Source organism: Chlorocebus sabaeus, chromosome 9 (genome assembly GCF_047675955.1).
Source record: "Chlorocebus sabaeus isolate Y175 chromosome 9, mChlSab1.0.hap1, whole genome shotgun sequence".
NCBI classification, from domain to species: Eukaryota; Metazoa; Chordata; class Mammalia; order Primates; family Cercopithecidae; genus Chlorocebus; species Chlorocebus sabaeus.
Genome location: NC_132912.1, coordinates 107765223 through 107783082, shown reverse-complemented (window position 1 = coordinate 107783082; position 17860 = coordinate 107765223). Strand labels below are relative to the sequence as shown.

Below are 17860 nucleotides of genomic sequence, written 5' to 3'. Positions count from 1 at the left end.
AAACCCTATATTTGTTGCTGAGTAGTAGATAATGTAGATCGAGGTTACATCCAACAAGAGTACACTTTCTGTTAGGAGAAAAAAATATTCCTAGAATTTCAGAGTTCTAAAGGGACGACAGTAAAAATCACACTGAAGAAAAGAGAAATCTCAGGCTGTGTACTTTAGTTCAGGGAAATTTTCTTCTACAACATACTCCTTCTTGAAAAGGGATTAAATAATGATTTGAAAGAGTTTTACTAAATCAGCCCTATTCACATCCAAAGCATTTTTTAAGAGCACTGCCTTATAACTAGGATAAACATAAACTATTTATGGCATATTACTTTAAAGAATTTTTAATTATGAAAGCAATGAAAAGCCCCACAAACATAGTTCCATCATCTTAACAGACCTAGCTAGTATTTGGGAATATTTCCTTCCATTCTTTAAAATAATTTTTCTCCTTCATTCCTTTTTTCTTCCTTCCTACATTCATTCCTCCCTTCTTTCATTCCATCCTTCATTCCTTCCTTTCTTTACCTTACTTTATTTTTTGCATACATGTATTTAAAAGTATGTCTTAATATATATTATGTATGCAGTTGTATATATTTACATATGTAATATGTAATGTGTACAGGCATACTTCATTTCATTGTGCTTCACAGATATTGGGTTTTTTACAAATTGAAAGTTTGTGGCAACTACATCAAGCAAGTCTATCAGCACCATTTTTCCAAGAGTATGTGCCTACTTTGTGTTTCTACATCACATTTTTTGAATTCTCACAATATTCCAAACTTTTTCATTATTATTATATCTGTTATGATGACCTGTGATCAGTGTTCTTTGATGTTATCATTGTAATTGTTTTGGTGCACCACAAATTACACCGATAGAAACGGTTCACTTAATCCATAAATGTATGTGTTCTGACTGCTCCATCTACTGACAATTCTCCTGTCTCTCTCCCTGTCTTCAGGTACCCCTATTCCCTAAGACACAACAACATTCAAATCAGGCTAATTTATAACCCTACAATGGCTTCTAAGTGTTCATGTGAAACGGTTGCATGTTTCTCACTTTAAATCAAAAGCTAGGAATGATTAAGCTCAGTAAGGAAGGCATGTTGAAAGCCAGGAGGCTGAGAGTGAAGTCTCTTGTGCCAAAAAGCCACATTGTGAATGCAAAGGAAAAGGTTTTGAAGGAAATTTAAAGTCCTACTCCAGTGAACACACAAATGATAAGAAAACTAAACAGCCTTACTGCTGATATAAAGAAAGTTTTAGTGGTCTAGATACAAGATCAAACCAGCCACAACATCCCATTAAGCCAAAGCCTAATCTGGAACAAAGCCCTCTCTTCAATTCTATGAAGGCTGAGAGAGGTGAAGAAGATACAGAAGAAATGCTTGAAGTAGCAGAAGCTGGTTCGTGAGGTTGAAGGAAATAAGCCATCTCCACAACATACAAGTGAAAGGTGAAGCAGCAAGTGCTGATTTAGAAGTTGCAGCAAGTTATCCAGAAGATCTAGCTAAGATCACGGATGATGGCAGATACACTAAACAAGATTTTCAATGAGCAGCCTTCTATTGGAAGACAGTGTCATCTAGGACTTTCACAGCTAGAGAGGAGAAGTCAATGCCTGGCTTCAAAGCTTCAAAGGACAGGAAGACTCAGCCAAGCTAACGCTGCTGATGACTTTAAGTTGAAGTCCATGCTCACTTATGATTTGAAAAATCCTAGGGCCCTTAAAAATTATGCTAAATTTCCTCTGCCTGTGCTCTATAAACGGGCCAGTGAAGGCTGTATGACAGCACATCTGTTTACAGTACGGTTTAGTGAATATTTTAAGCCCATTGTTGAGACCTACTACTAAGAAACAAAGATTCCTTCCAAAATATTACTGCTTATTAACAATGCACCTGATCATTCAAGAGCTCTGATGGACATTTACAAATAGATTGTTATTTTCATGCCTGCTAATACAATATCCACTGTGCAGACTGCGGATTGAACAGAATCTTCAACTTTCAAGTCTTATTGTTTTAAGAAATACATTTCATAAGGCTATAGCTGTCATAGACAGTGATTTCTCTGATGGATCTGGGCAAAGTAAATTGAAAACCTCCTGGAAAGGATTCATCATTCTAGATGCCTTTAAGAAATTCATAGGAGGAGATCAAAATATCGACATGAACAGGAGTTTGAAAGAAGTTGATTCCAACTCTCAAGGATGACTTTGAGAGGTTCAAGACTTCAGTGGGGGACGTAACTGCAGACACAGTAGAAATAGCAAGAGTAGTAGAATTATAAGTGGAGCCTGAAGCATGACTAAATTGCTGCAATCTCATGATAAAACTTGAACAGATAAGGAGTTGCTACTTAGAGATGAGCCAAGAAAGTGGTTTCTTGAGATGGAATCTACTCTCAGTAAAGACGCTGTAAACATTGTTGAAATGACAAGAAAGAATTTTAAATATTCCATAAACGTAGTTGATAAAGCAGGGTTTATCAGGGTTGCAGGGTTGGAGAGGACTGACTCCAATTTTGAAAGAGATTATACTGTGGGTAAAAAACTGTCAAGCAGCACTGCATGTTACAGAAAAACCTTTCCTGAAACAGAGAGTCGTCAATGCAGCAAACTTCATTGTTACCTCATTTTAAGAAATCGCCACAGCCACCCCAAACTTCAGCAACCACCACCCTTAGTAGTCACCTATATCAAGGTAAGATCCTCCAGCAGCAAAAAGATTATAACTTGCTTAAGACTCAGACAATCATTAGCATTTTTTAGCAATAAGGTATTTTTAAGTTGAGGTATGTACATTTTTTAGACATAATGCGATTATACACTTAATAGACTACAGTATAGTATAAAAATAACTTTTATATGCTTTGGGAAACCAACAAGTTCATGTGACTTGCTTTATTGTGATATTTGCTTCATTTTGGTGGCCTGGAACTGAACCACAATATCTCCAAGATATGCCTATATGTATTTAATAGGTATTAATATATACCTATGTTGCTACATGGTCACTATGGTCACTATTTTAATGGTTGCATAATACCCCAGTAAATGTATATACCATAATTTAAAGTCCCTTAATGGTAGGTGGTAAGTTTCTTTCTAGTTTTTTCCATTATAAATGACCTTGATAAGCATTGTCATGCCTAGAGCTTCATAGGATTATTCCATTGGTATAGTCTCAGAAGTGAGCAACTGAACCATTGGGTCAAGTTATGAATATGTGTATGTTTTCCGATATATATTGCCAAGATATTTTCCAGGAAGGAAAATTCATTTGCACATCCATCAATACTATTTCAAAATATAACACCCAACACTGAGTATTATGATTATCGTACAGAAAGTAATACATTTTTTAAAATGAAACCTGTTAATTTTAAATGAACATTTTTTCAAATTGTCCTTTTGAATTTTCCAGATTAACTGGGATTACTGAATGTCAATAAATTCTTGTATTTGGTTTAGTCTAGTTCTCTAATATTAACATTTAAAGTATTTCTTCTTCTCTATTGTTTACCTCCCTTGCTACCTTCTAACATTTCTTCAGAGAAATTTACTTTCTATCTGTTGCTTTCCTAGTTTAGTTGTCTGCATGAAATAACAAATGACCTTGACGGATAGTGGCTCCACTGAGGGTGGAAGGTAGTGGCTGAAAAAGCACACAAGTAATTCTCAGATGCCAGTGGTGTTTCTTGATCAGGTTGCTGGTTTCATGGGTATGTTCAGTTAATGAAAATTCAGCAGACTCATGAGATGTACACTTTTTGGTATGTATGTTACAATCCCATTTTTAAAATTGAAAGAACGACCCTGAGTTTAAAAGGCCAGGTGCTGTCAAACCAGGGTGAGTGGTCAAGATATAGGCAGAGAATGGAGGGAGCATAAGTGGCCTGGCCTGGTCAGGCAGACAAGAGCTTAAGGTCATAGGGACTTGCAAAGGAGGGGACAAGCAGAAGAATTCCTGAGTCCATCTGGAAAACCATAAATCTAGGATCTGGATTCAAGCAAAGTGGTCAGCACTAGGGCAGTGTTATTAACACAAAAAATCAGCACGTACATAAAGACAAGGTCAGTCCACAGAGGAAGCAGATGAAAGAACACAGGGAAAGCTGAGGCTACATTACTCCATCTTCTGGACCACCTGTGGCTGGAGCCACCTATCTTCACTAAAACACTGCCACGGCTGAATTTCTGCCATGGGAACATAATTGCTTTGGGAAAGTACTGTTGCCTGCCTGAGTACCCTTTTTAAAGCATATACATGCTGTATCTTCCATTAAGTATTTCAGCAAATGTGATTTTCCCTCTAAGAAATGTATCAGGTTACTAAAATGGTAACCAAGAAGGTGAAGAGGAGACCAGAAAGTCTAGGATATCATATAGAAAAAGCATGCTTGGGGCTGGGCGCAGTGCGTGGTTCATGCCTGTAAATTCCAACACTTTGGGAGGCCGAGGAGGGCAGATCACCTGAGGTCAAGAGTTTAAGACCAGCCTGGCTAACATGGCCAAACTTCGTCTCTACATAAAAATACAAAAATTAGCCGGGTGTGGTGGTGGGTGCCTGTAATCCCAGCTACTCGGGAGGTGGAGGTTGCAGTGACCTGAGATCGCATCACGGCACTCCAGCCTGGGCAACAGAGCGAGACTCCATCTCAAAATATTAAAAAAGAAAAGCAAAAGCATGCTTGGGAAGACATAGGCTATTAGAACCATAGTTTTGCTAAAGGTTGTTCATTTGAACGAATGTTTTGTAGGCAACACCATGAATGGAGATACTCCCTTCTCTCACTGAATACAAGTTCATAGCTAACATTAAACCAGTTTTGTCATTCAGAACTCAGCTCAAATAGATCCGTGGTAACATTCAAGTATCACAGGGTATCTCTGATTATGGGCCACACCCATTGGGTGGTTGCTCTGCCTCTTGGTGTTTCCATGGTGATGGAGATAGCACACCTCTATTGTACTGACGGGACACCTGCAAAAGCAGTGGCCACTTGCTGTAGGTATGCAGAGATAGAGATTTTTCTTTCTCTTAAATTATATATAGATGATTTTTATAAGAATGGAAAAGGACCTAATAAAAATGCAATGTTTTCCTTTAAGTGAAAAGTGTCCTTTAGTACCACTCCTATTCCTCAGGGGAAAAGCTTCAAAGCTATGGTCATCCCTAGTTAATCCCCGGCAGCTTTATCTCCACCAGGTGAGGAGACAGGAAGCCTGTTTCTGCCAATAGCTACTGAGAAAGTTATCATCACCTACTAATCCTGGAGGATCTCAACAAAATTACATTTTTAATCTGGGGGTTTTAAAAGAGAATATAAATGAAAGGCACAGTTTCTTTGGATCTGGCATTCCAGAAGTCAAGTTTACATTTCCTTTTGAGTTTTCAGGCCCTCCACAATCCAGATACACTACAGCACCTGCCCCAGTTACAGTCCAATTGGCAAAGCCCTTGTGGGACAATCACCTCCTCTGTATCGGGTCCGGTGTTGCCAGCTGCCACGCCTAACACTGCATCAGCTGCTTAGCCAGTCTGTCAATCTGTCAGCTACTATTGAACTTGTCGGGGAGGAGGTGATCAACAAAAATCCTTAGCTGCATGACTGCTCCCCAACTATTAATACTATAACAGCAACCCTTCATTATGTGTGCCAGTGTTTCAGAAAGTGCTTTTTACATCAAAATGACTGGCAATTCTAGACCACTGTAGCCTAGAAGTGTCTGAAAACAATGGAGTCTGAAATCCCATTGAGTTCATCTCTGATCTCCAAAGCCAGCTGTATTTGTTAAAGGTTCATTTTGCCAAGAATATAAATGGTATTAGAGAGCTTTGCAATCCTACCTCTCACACAGAAAAAAAAATAGCTATTTTCAGCTCTCCATCTCCTACAGAAGGGCCCCTGTGCCAGGATGTATGCATCTGTGGATACATGAGCATGTGCCCATTTTTTAAAAAACACTACAGTCTCTTGTCAAAATGAGGAATATTTAAACATTCAGCTCCGTACAGCAATGAGAACAGCAGCTATATTTCTAGGACTGCATTGTCTTCAAACCCTATCTAAAATCTTTCCAAAAGTCTCAGTTTTAATAAGATTATTGAGCCCTCCAGCTAATCTAAACACATCACAATGTAAGCTGTTTCAGTCATCAGTGAGGAAATAGCCTGATGGAAACAAAAGAGAATCCTACCGCTTAAATAACTGACAAAGACACAGCCTTCAAAAGAAGTTACAGAGCTTTGGTTCTAAGATGGAGGGAGGGGAGTAGCTTTTCTTTTGTCATTTCCAGTTTGGTCAACCATAACCTATTACTTCCACTGCTTTTTTAAACTTCAAAAATTCTTATAAAATATCTTCAAAGATAGCCAAGAATGAATCTCTTGTCTTTATTGAGTCCTTTTAAATTAAAATGCAAGATGGCAGGAGAATATATAGGACAGAGAAGGAGCTGGCATGGGACGTAGGGGGAATGGGGAAGCTCATAAGATGGTCACAATAGAAGGAACTAATCAAATGCCCAAATTAAGCTGATCAGAAATCAGAAAGGACTTTAGTAGACTGGGGTGCATCAGGATTGCAGAAGTATGACCCTCCAGCAGGGTCAAATGGAAGGTACATTTGCCCCTCACTCCTTGGCAGCTTTGGAGGGTTCAGATGATCTTCCCCACACCCAGGCCTTGGCCAGTATCAGGTAGACATGTTTCCCAGTTAACTCACAACCCAGCACCCACATATCACTAGCAGAGCGTGAGGCACATCTCTCGATTTCTAGATGCAATTTTGTTTTATCCAGAAGGTACTTCCTTAATTCTCCAGCAGTGCCTTTACCCAGTGAGATCTACTGGCAAGTCTCCTGTAGCTTTGGGGTAGCATTTGGGAAAGTAAAGCAATTGGATATTGTCCTTTAAAATATCATTCAATTAGGTCTTTTGTAATACATACAACGTAACGAGATAGCCTTACCAACTCTAAAGAAATTGCTAGTGCATTTCATCAAAGGCACAATAATGGAAACTTCGATTCACTCCTCACCACAAACATCTCCCTTTGATGCTGCAGTTACCTTAATACTAGCACTTTTCATTTTCTCTAGAAGGAAACAGCTGCCTTCAAGCATGCACATCAGAGAAGGCTCTAGTCTGAAATAACACATTTGTATATCAATCTCAACTACACTTGCATTTTCATTTGCTCCTGCACAGCATCACTCTCCTTGACTCTAAACTGCTAAATTACCTCCAAAATAAAGAAAAACTCTTCTGCAACCTGGATGACTGGGGCTAGGTGTTTTATGCCATCTCTGCAAGTGTTGCCAGGGGTATCATCTGCTTTCACACATCATTTATTTAAAAGAAGAATGGACAGGCACTGGTTAGAAACTTTATGGGCCTGAAGAACATTCAGCTACTTTACGCAAAAGATGTCAACAAGAAAGAGTACCTAAGGAATAATATATCTAGAAATGTGCAGTGTGATTAGAAAAATCCATCAACACCCACTGCCACATTTTCAAATATTTTTACTAAGAGAAAGAGCAGCCACCAAGTCTGAAAGTATTTTGAATGCATTATATCCACAAGGGTACTTCATGAGCAACGCCCCAGATGTTCTCAGTGCTGTGGAGAGGGAGGAAAAGGATACTCTTAGATACACAGGAGACATATTGCATTTGGTTTATCAACCTCTTGGTATGAGAAGTCTGTTGCCTCTAACCTAGCTTGTCTCTGTACAAATAAAAATAAGCTTTAAGAGTTCTGAGCTTCTTATAAATAAATTACCATCCAACCATTTAATGACATCTGAATAATTTACTTTTTTCAACACCATTTCAAAATTTCTGACTACACTAAGCCTCTAAAGTCACAGACTATCTGACATTTGGCTAAGTCTTTCATACAATATCCACTTGATGCCATGAAAGAAATGTATTTGCAGTGGCTTTTCCTCTGCAAATGTCATGTGGGTGTCCTTAGGGGATTGCATCAAGCACCTGGCGCCCACCATGAGGCTTGGTTAACGAGACATAGAAAGGTTACGTTGAAATTATTGTTTAAAGGTGCTGACATCACATGAACGCAAGCACACACACACACACACACAAATTCACAATCACATATTCAAATATACACTGAGGAGCAACTGTTTCAGTATTTAAGAGAGCAGAGTGAAGAAGTTATTTCAACCAAGGTTGTTCTGTGGATATCCCTATGAGAGACAGTGCTCAGAATTATCTGTTTCCTTTTACTGATTGATTCCACAACATTATTGCATAATAGTTTGGCATCAAGCACTGTAGTAAGATTATGGAGATGTCAGGAAATACAAAGAGGAAATCATCTAAAATCCCTTTTCTTAAGTATAAGTTGATCAAATATAGAGAGCTGCAGAATTTCAGCGTTCATCCACTAATTCATTCATCTAACAGATAGACACTGAGGACTGATTACAAGATAGAGCTTGTAATCTAGTGAGGAATGCAGATGACCCCAAAAATCAGCACAAAATCTCATCTGTGACAAGTGTTCTGAATGAGGGGTACATAGTGCTATGTAAAAGAACATCAAAAGGGATTTGATTTTGTCAGGGAGTTAGGGAAGGTGTCCTGAGGAAGTGATGCTGGATCTGAGATCTGACGACGACGAGGCTTACATTAAAGAGGAGAATTCCAGGCACAGGAAAGGGAGCAAGGGGGACAGGTAGGGCAAGCAACTGAAAGATTCAAGGGGAAAGTGATAACAGTGAGCCAGGAGAGAGAAGGAGGGACCAAACCAGGCAGGGGCTGGTAATATCTATTGGGGACTGTGGTCTTTAGTTTGTGAACAAAGAGGAAATGTGAGAGGGGTTTAAGCAAAGGCATACAATCATTATATTTGGGAAATATTTTTTCAGGTTGTAGTATTAACATACTGGAGAGACTCTAGCAATCATTCAGATGACAAATGAAACTTACATTTGAGTGGTGGTGGTAACAGAAAGAAGAGGATGGAATCAAAAGATGTTTAGAAGTGGTAACAGAAAGAAGTGGATGGAATACAAAGGTATTAGATCCCATGATTGATCACAGATAGTGGGTTTAGAACAAGGAAATATTAAAGATACTCCCTAGGTTTCTAATTTTGTAATTAAATGGCTAGAGAGAGGGAATACTGGAAGAGAGCCAGCTATGCTGGGGAGAGATACCCAGTTCATTTCTAGAATACATTGAGTTGAGAGGTTTTGAGGCATACAAGAGACAGACAATGTTATGTATGCAGCTGGATATACGTATTTGGAGCTCAAGAAGGAGGTCTTATTGGGGTCACTAGACTTTTAATGTATTTTTAGAAAATAACAAAATGAACTTCGTTTGAAGCTTCCCTTCTATTACTCAACTAAGAGCAAGGGTATATTCCAATTTCACCAAATCAAGGTGTCATGGTATGATGGAATATGCCTAGACGTGGAATCTGATAACATGCACTTAAGTCCTGGCTCCTCAGCTTCTAGCTTGGAGGGTTTGAATAAGCACCTTAGCCTTTCTGTACCTTGGTTTACTATGTCACTATAAAATATTATGTATATCCTACTTCTTTAACAGGGTTGTTTTGAATAAGGTCAAATGAGTAAAATTATAAAGAAAGTCATTTTTAAAATGTGAAATATGGTGACTCACACCTGTAATCCTAGCACTTTGGGAGGCCGAAGTGGGCGGATCACGAGGTCAAGAGATCGAGACCATCCTGGTCAACTTGGTGAAACCCCGTCTCTACTAAAAATACAAGAATTAGCTGGGGGTGGTGGTGGGCACCTGTAATCCGAGCCACTCAGGGGGCTGAGGCAGGAGAATCGCTTGAACCCGGGAGGCGGAGGTTGCAGTGAGTCGAGATCGCGCCACTGCACTCCAGCCTGATGACAGAGCAACACTCTGTCTCAAAAATTAAAAAAATAAAAAAAATTTAAAAAAAGAAAGAAAGAGCCGGGCGCGGTGGCTCACGCCTGTAATCCCAGCACTTTGGGAGGCCGAAGTGGGCAGATCACAAGGTCAGGAGATAGAGACCATCCTGGCTAACACGGTGAAACCCCGTCTCTACCAAAAAATACAAAAAAACTAGCCGGGCGAGGTGGTGGGCGCCTGTAGTCCCAGCTACTCGGGAGGCTGAGGCAGGAGAATGGCATGAACCCGGGAGGCGGAGCTTGCAGTGAGCTGAGATCCGGCCACTGCACTCCAGCCTGGGCGACAGAGCGAGACTCCGTCTCAAAAAAATAAAATAAAATAAAATAAAATAAAAGGAAATAATAGCATTGTCAATAAGTGAAATACACCTGTCTACATATTTTGATACTTAAGAGCAGAAAGAAAAGTTAGTTGCTGCAGGCAAAATCAATGATGAAATGATTTGGGTTGGAATGATGAAATGTCACTGAATTCCCTCTAAAATCTGGATTAAGAAAACCAGTGATTTTCACATGGTGGTACCTGGATGACAAGATGTGAATGAAAATAGTATTTATTCACCTTTTGATCCAAACTGTAGGCCAGCACCCAGTCCTCTTGCTTGGGATGAAAGAGCAGGCTCTGGATATAGAAGGTGAGCCGATACTTCTGATAGGTGGCCCCTTCATCGGAGCTGATCAGTATGCTGCTCTCTATTTCAGGATCACTGAGAAGCATAATCTAAAGAAAGGACAGAGGGACAAATACAGACAGAGTTAGTAGGAAAGAATAAATATAATAACTTTAATCATAAATAAGTCATCGGTATTTGTACACTATAGCATAAAAGGGGGCATCTGGGCCTCTGTATAAAATACTTGTATTATCTTTTCTCCTGATTTAGTGTCTTATTGTTGAACTAAGGTGAAAATAGGGGGCAAGGCTAGGTCTGCATATAGAAGGAGGTTTCATTTTTGATGTCCATCTTTTAAGCACTGGGAACATTTTTTGTGGTCTTCTGTCTCCTGACCTTGGGATAGTCATCTCTCTCTCTCTCTCTCTCTCTCTGTCTCTTTCTCTCTTTCTCCCTCATCCCTTCTCCATGTCATTGTTAATCACAGCATTGTTCCTTTAGTCATGAGAAGCTCCCTCCCCCACTGCCATGCTGCCACGATCCCACTGTTTGTTTTGTTCTTTCTGAATTGTTTTATGCATTCAATTAAGTAGTTTTATGATTCCTTTGTTAGAGATATTTTCCAAAGCATATAGCCCCAAAGGTCCTTGGGCAAATATTACTCCCACAGAAGGTTCACCATCTTCCAGTCAAGGGGACAGAAATATTGTAATGAAAAATCTTTGGCATCAGAGAGGCCAGGTTCAAATCTCAACAGTTCTCTGTTAATATTGTATCATCTTGAGAAAGTTACCTAACCTCAGTTTCCTTAATAATAACCTGACTCTGATAATATCCAAACTGGCTTTGAGCATATGGCATAATGTATATTCTTTTTTGTTGTGGTTTTTTTAGTAGAGATGGGGTTTTGCCAAGTTGGCCAGGCTGGTCTCGAACTCCTGGCCTCAGGTGATCTGCCTGAGTACGACAATTACATTGAGCTCACTAAAGATATGACTACCTTTTTAGTATTTAAACCAATAAACGGTTAGACACCCAGACTTTTCCATTATTTAAACTCATAGCAGCCTTTGATACCACAACAATTCCATCTTTTTTGAAGCATTCTCTTTCAGGGGCTTCCGTAACCCCATGTTCATCTATTTTTCCTTTTCATTTCATTTGGATACTCAGCTTTCTCTTATTATCCTTTAACTGTGACCACTCTTTAACCCTCCATTTTGACTTTCTTCCTTTTCACTCAATATACTATTACTCAGTGACATCTTCCATTCCTGATTCTTTTCCTTTTCCTTTTGAAAATCATCGCCTCCTGGGGAAAACTCCTAAATCTCTGAGTCTCAGTCACAGATTTGGAAGCTCTGCTGCCTGGAAGATGCTTCTATTTAGATGCCCCACAAGCACCTTGAGCTCCAGATGCCCCACAGTGGTACCTGATCCCAGCCCTACTGCTTCTCCAGTATACCCTAGTTCCATGAGCGTTTCCACCAACTATCCATGTTTAGCAAAAAGCCCAAGATGCATCCTTGACTCTGCTTTCTCATCTTCTGAAAGAATAAGTCTATGAGGCCAGTGTATTTTACTTTTCAATTAACTCTTAACACCAAATCCATTATCTCCTTACCTATTGTGATTGTCTTAGTCCAAAACATGCAAATCTCTCTCCTGGATTACTGTAAGACAACTCTAGCCAGTCTTACCACGTTAGCCTTGTCCTTTCCAATCCATGTTTCACACTGTGGCCAGAACAATCAACCTGTAATACAAATCTGATTCTGACATTCTATCACTTAAAACCATTCAATGGTTTAATCGATCTTCCTATATTCCAAAATCCTTAAAACATCCCAGCAAAATCTGTACCCCTGTTTATGTCCTGGCTTCATCAACAGCACAACCTTTTTGGAATGTACTATCCAGCTCAACTCGGCTTCTCTGAGTTCCTGAATGAGCAAGTGAATTTATTTCCTCTTAGAGTTTTTCTTATCTTTGCATATGTTGCCACCAATTTTCTATCATGGAGTCTAAACCATAAGGTCCAGAGTATAAAATATAGTCCCCCAAATTTCCATATCTTATAAAATAAAAGTGCTAACTAGCAGAATTTTTTAAATGTTACCCAGAGCATATATTAGTATTATAAAATGAGCTTTAAAACAAATTTAGGTCTTTTAAGTGCTAAGATTCATAGTCCTTTCCCTCTTTTTTTCCTTTACAGCTTCTAAGACAAGCTTACTTTCTTTTCTCAAATATTTGCTTTGGCTTCATTGAAATAAGTCATCACTAGTTATCAGCACATTTTTAAGAAATGGAGCAGTATAACTTTTTTTCACTCATGTGTGAATAATGCAGAGAAATACTCTTAGAGTAATCACAGACCAAATAACTTCCTCTTCCCATGGCACCTATGAAGGGGTAGGGGAAACGGGTCAAAGCGCTCAAGCTGCCCTTGAGAAAACCTACCAGGAAGCATCTGTGGTGCTCGCAGAGTTTGAGAGGACGAATATAATGGGTAAGAAGGAGGCCTTTTGGCCGGGCGCAGGCTTATGCCTGTAATCCCAGCTCTTTGGGAGGCCGAGGCAGGTGAATCACTTGAGGTCAGGAGTTCAAGACCAGCTTGGCCAACATCGTGAAACCCCATCTCTACTAAAAATACAAAAATTAGCTGGGCGTGGTGGTACACACCTGTAATCCCTGCTACTCAGGAGGCTAAGGCATGAGAATCACTTGAAACCTAGAGGTGGGGGTTGCAGTGAGCCAAGATCACGCCACTGCACTCCAGTCTGGGTGGGCAGAGGGAGACTCTGTCTCAAAAAAAAAGCTTTCACAACCAGCCTCACTTGCTTCACATCATGTACCAATGGTCTACATAACAGGCAATGAAATCATTTTTCCCCTGGCGCAGAAAAATTAAACTGCTTATTTTATGCAGGTATAAAAAAGCTTCATGCCTATGATTTTAATTAGAAGATAAGACCAACATCATAAATGAACTTTATTTTATATACCGTGAGTTACGATATACAAAATGAGTGTTACCATTGAACATCTTGTGCAATGTATTTTCTTCCCCTAGCCCTGTTTCTTTCTGTGCGCACATGCACACAGAGACACACACAAACCCACTTGCACACCCACATGCACATTAATCCACACGCAACACATATGTGTGAGCACACATACACTAACATATACAGAGATGCTGCATTTATGTGCACACACACATACAGAAATTTATATACAATAAAGCATATTGATATTGAGTGGCAGTTTTATGGAGCTTTTGTTGGGGAGAGTACATTTTTATTACTACCCTTCTCTGACATTATCATCAGAAATTATTTGATATACTTTGCTACCACTGGCAGTGTCTCTATTCAATTCAATTTTTTGAGAAGAATGAAAGGAAGGAAATAGACACTGACATATTCTGGATTTGTAACCTATGCTGGGCATTTTACCTGATTTTTTATTAAAATCTCACACAAATCATGTGAAGTAGGTATCATGAGTTATATTTTACAGATAAGGAAACTGAGGCTCAGGAGAAAAGCAACTTGACTATTACTCCTCTAATTGCCTCAAAACCCACACCTTCCATGCTCTGTACATGCACGCGCGCACACACACACACACACAAAATCCTTTTCTAAAGCATCTCTGAGAAACCCGCCAAAAATGCAGCTTCACTCATCTCAACCTCTGAGCACAGGAGCATCAAGCATTAAAATAGTAGGAATCTAAGCGGAAGACATAAGTTAGTTGTAGGTGCTCAAAAATAAAAAAGGAGGAGGCCATACTATTTATATAAATATAATCAGAGAGCAAATATTTTGTCAGAAGTTAAGCCTCAAGGTAAAATATGTGTATTGTATATTCATGTACCAAATCTATAAAGAAAATCATCCCATGTCCGCTCAAATTTTTCTTGTTACACATGGATTTCAAATCCCAATGCCTGTGAGGGCAAAGCAGGTAAAGTGAGCAAGTGAAGCAGACAAGGCAAGACAAGGACTGGTGAGGACTGTGTCAAATCGGAAAGTGTACATCATTCCCTCAAAATATTTAAAATTGGGTTTTTAAAAACCATTGTGCCCAAGTGCAATATATCTGTGGACTGAATTTATGGATGAGGCATGTGACTCTTGCTAAAGCTGTGATAGCATGTTTCTACAAAAACAAAGACACTTACAAGCTTACCTTTCAATGTATAATTATAGGTATATAACATATAATTTATGGCAATGGCTGTTTAGATATCGTGAGTTCTGCATTTATGTGATTTTGGCAACACGAACAGGACAGAGATCCCACTAGAGATTTTTATTTTGTTTTGTTCCTCATTCTGCTTTGATTCTTTATAAAGCAGTTTGTACTGACATGAGACTTGCAGTGGGTATATATGTGCCGGAAGGGGAGGAGGGGTTTTCATATATGGTTTCGCAGATTGTTAAGGTTATAGGCTCTCAATGCAGATGTCTTTAGAACAAGCTCCTCAGACTGACACTTCACGTGTAAACAGAAAGAAGTTACTCAAGGCCAGGCGCGGTGGCTCATGCCTATAATCCCAACACTTTCAGAGGCCAAGGCGGGTAGATCACCTGAGGTCAGGAGTTCGAGACCAGCCTGATCAATATGATGAAACCCTGTCACTACTAAAAATACTAAAATTAGCCGGGTGTGGTGGCACGTGCCTGTAATCCCAGCTACTCGGGAGGCTGAGACAGGAGAATTGCTTGAACCCGAGAGGCAGAGGTTGCAGTGAGCCGAGACTGCTCCATTGCACTCTAGCCTGGGCAATGAGAGTGAAACTCCATCTCAATTATCCCAAGTCTGTTATTTCACCAAAAAAAAAAAAAGGAGATGGTAATTGTACCTATCTCGTAGTACTATTGAAAGGATTAAATGAGACAATGATTAAAGGGGCTTAGCACACTATCAGGCACATAAGTACTAAATAAATGTTAACCTTTACCTTTAAATTACCCAAGATAAGGCCAGGCATGGTGGCCCACACCTGTAATCCCAGCACTTTGGGAGCCTGACGTGGGCAGATTGTTTGAGCTCAGGAGTTCAGAACCAGCCTAGGCAACTTGGTGAAACCTCATCTCTACCAAAAAAAAAAAAAAATTAGCATGGTGTCGTGGCATGCACTTATAGCCCCAGCTAACAGGAGGCTGAGGTGGGAGGATTGCTTGAGCCCGGGCAGTTGAGATCATACAACTACACTCCAGCCTGGGCAACAGAGCCAGACCCCCTCCCCCCCACCAAAAAAAAATTACCTAGGATAAGAGCACAACTGAAGTCAGAAGTGATGCCAAGCAAGTTGGAGACAAATCGAGGTGATTCGGGGATTATTTGCCTCCCTCTTGACTACCATCATTCCTGAACTTTGTGGAGAAAATTGCAAGAGGTGGGCATAGAGGGGACTGGGGAGTTGCCGTTCAATGGTTATAAAATTTCAGTCACGCAAGATGAAATAATTCTAGAGATATGCTGTACATATAATGTGCATATAGTTAGTACTCTATTGTACATGTGGAAGTGGGTTAAGAGGGTAAATCTCATGCTGTCTGTATGTGTGTGTTTGCCATAGTTTAAAACACAGAAAAGTGTCAGGGAGAAAAACATCGTATTTTAGTGTTTTATATTTTACATTCACTTTACATGCATTTTGCATTTCTGGTAATATTTTAAGAAAACGCACTCTATTAACCAATATGAATACTGCCAGAGTAAACACCAATTGGTAGATAATTGTCAATTTGCTAAACACAATTGCTGCTTTGAATGAACGCTCTCATCTCTTCATTGGACGGCTATACCCCATGAGGAGACTAAACATGACACTGCCTTAGGGTGAGAACTGCAGACAATCAAGTTCCTATGATTTAGCCATTCACTGCAAATGAATCATCTGTGTCCAAGATTAGAGATGGACAAGCTTTAGAGATTACCAACATACAAATGGTGCAATATCTTTTGAAAAAAAAAAAAAAAACTTGTAATGCTTTCTGAAGGAAATTCCTGAGAATGTGGAATAACAGTGGTCCTAAATTTGATGGTATATTGCAAATTGCAAAGGACACTCAGGGAAGTCAGGAGTCAGGCAGGGGCTATGCTTAGTCAGCTTATACTCTCAAAATCCTGTCAGATTATCTATGTCCAAACCAGTCAACATTAGTATCGAAGATATCAAAATCCTCCCCAGAAATCTTTCCATAATGCACCGTTTCCTGCTGCTGAGAGAGTCTTAACAATATCATTGATGAATATGTCACTTTATTCAGTTGCGTATTCTGTTTCCTTTGTGCAATCTATTAAAATCAACTGAAAGCTAAAGGTTTCTCAGTCTCTCACTCTGCCAGAGATCCAGAAAGTCAAGGAAAACATTCTAGTTCAACGTTTTGGGCATGTTCTCAGAATAGGGGCAAACAGACGTTTCTCTAAATAGAAAAAGAAAGGCTATAATTTACTGTATAATTGAGTCCTAATGGTAGACTTTTAGCAAAGTTAGTGTTCAATAAGAAATAACAATAATATCAATATGAGTTCTTAGAGTATAAAACAATGACAGCATAGCTATCCCCTAAACCCACTGATATAATTGATAAGTTGCTGAATATTGACTTCCATACAAACAGAGCCTACTATAGATATGGCTTTTACTCACAATATACCAGCATTCGTTCTTTGAACAGTGGTTCTTAACTGAGGGGAAAGCAGGGGTCATACCAAGAAGACATTTTGCAATGTATGGCAATATATTAATTATCACAGCCAGGGGCAGCGGAGTTCTCGTATCTAGTGGGCAGAGGTCAGGGATGCTGTAACACATGTGACAAAGCACAGGACAGTGACTCACAACAAAGAATTATCCAACACAAAATGTCAATGATGCTGCAGCTGGGATTGTTACACGTAAAATATGTAAACTACATATAAATGTCACAGAACACCAATATGCATTTACGCTAATACACATGCTATCTCACCTATGGCCACAATACATGCCATTCTTTTTGCCAAGATTAGACTCCCCACCTTTCCACCCGAATTCATTATATTAAGCTTATTTATACTTGTTCCTCAGGATTTAACATAAGCATGCGAACAAAACTACAGTCATTGAGGCTATTCAAGAAAAAAAAAAATAAAGTACAAAAATAACAAGAAAACAATCCTATTTAAAAAATGGGCAAAAGACTTGAATAGACATTTCTCCAAAGCAATACAAATGACCAGTGAGCAAATAAAAAGATGTTCAAAACCACGAATCATTAAAGAAATGCA

At 39.4% G+C, this 17860-nt stretch overlaps 1 protein-coding gene across 1 annotated transcript in view; it reads right to left on the bottom strand.

Annotated features, from left to right (window-relative positions):
* The window catches only part of SORCS3 (sortilin related VPS10 domain containing receptor 3), a 621661-nt gene that overhangs the window by 285042 nt on the left and 318759 nt on the right, over positions 1 to 17860 (bottom strand). The window contains exon 4 of the mRNA XM_007964048.3: positions 10516 to 10674. Coding sequence (XP_007962239.3) covers positions 10516 to 10674 — 159 coding nt within the window. The remainder of the gene's footprint in view (positions 1 to 10515; positions 10675 to 17860) is intronic.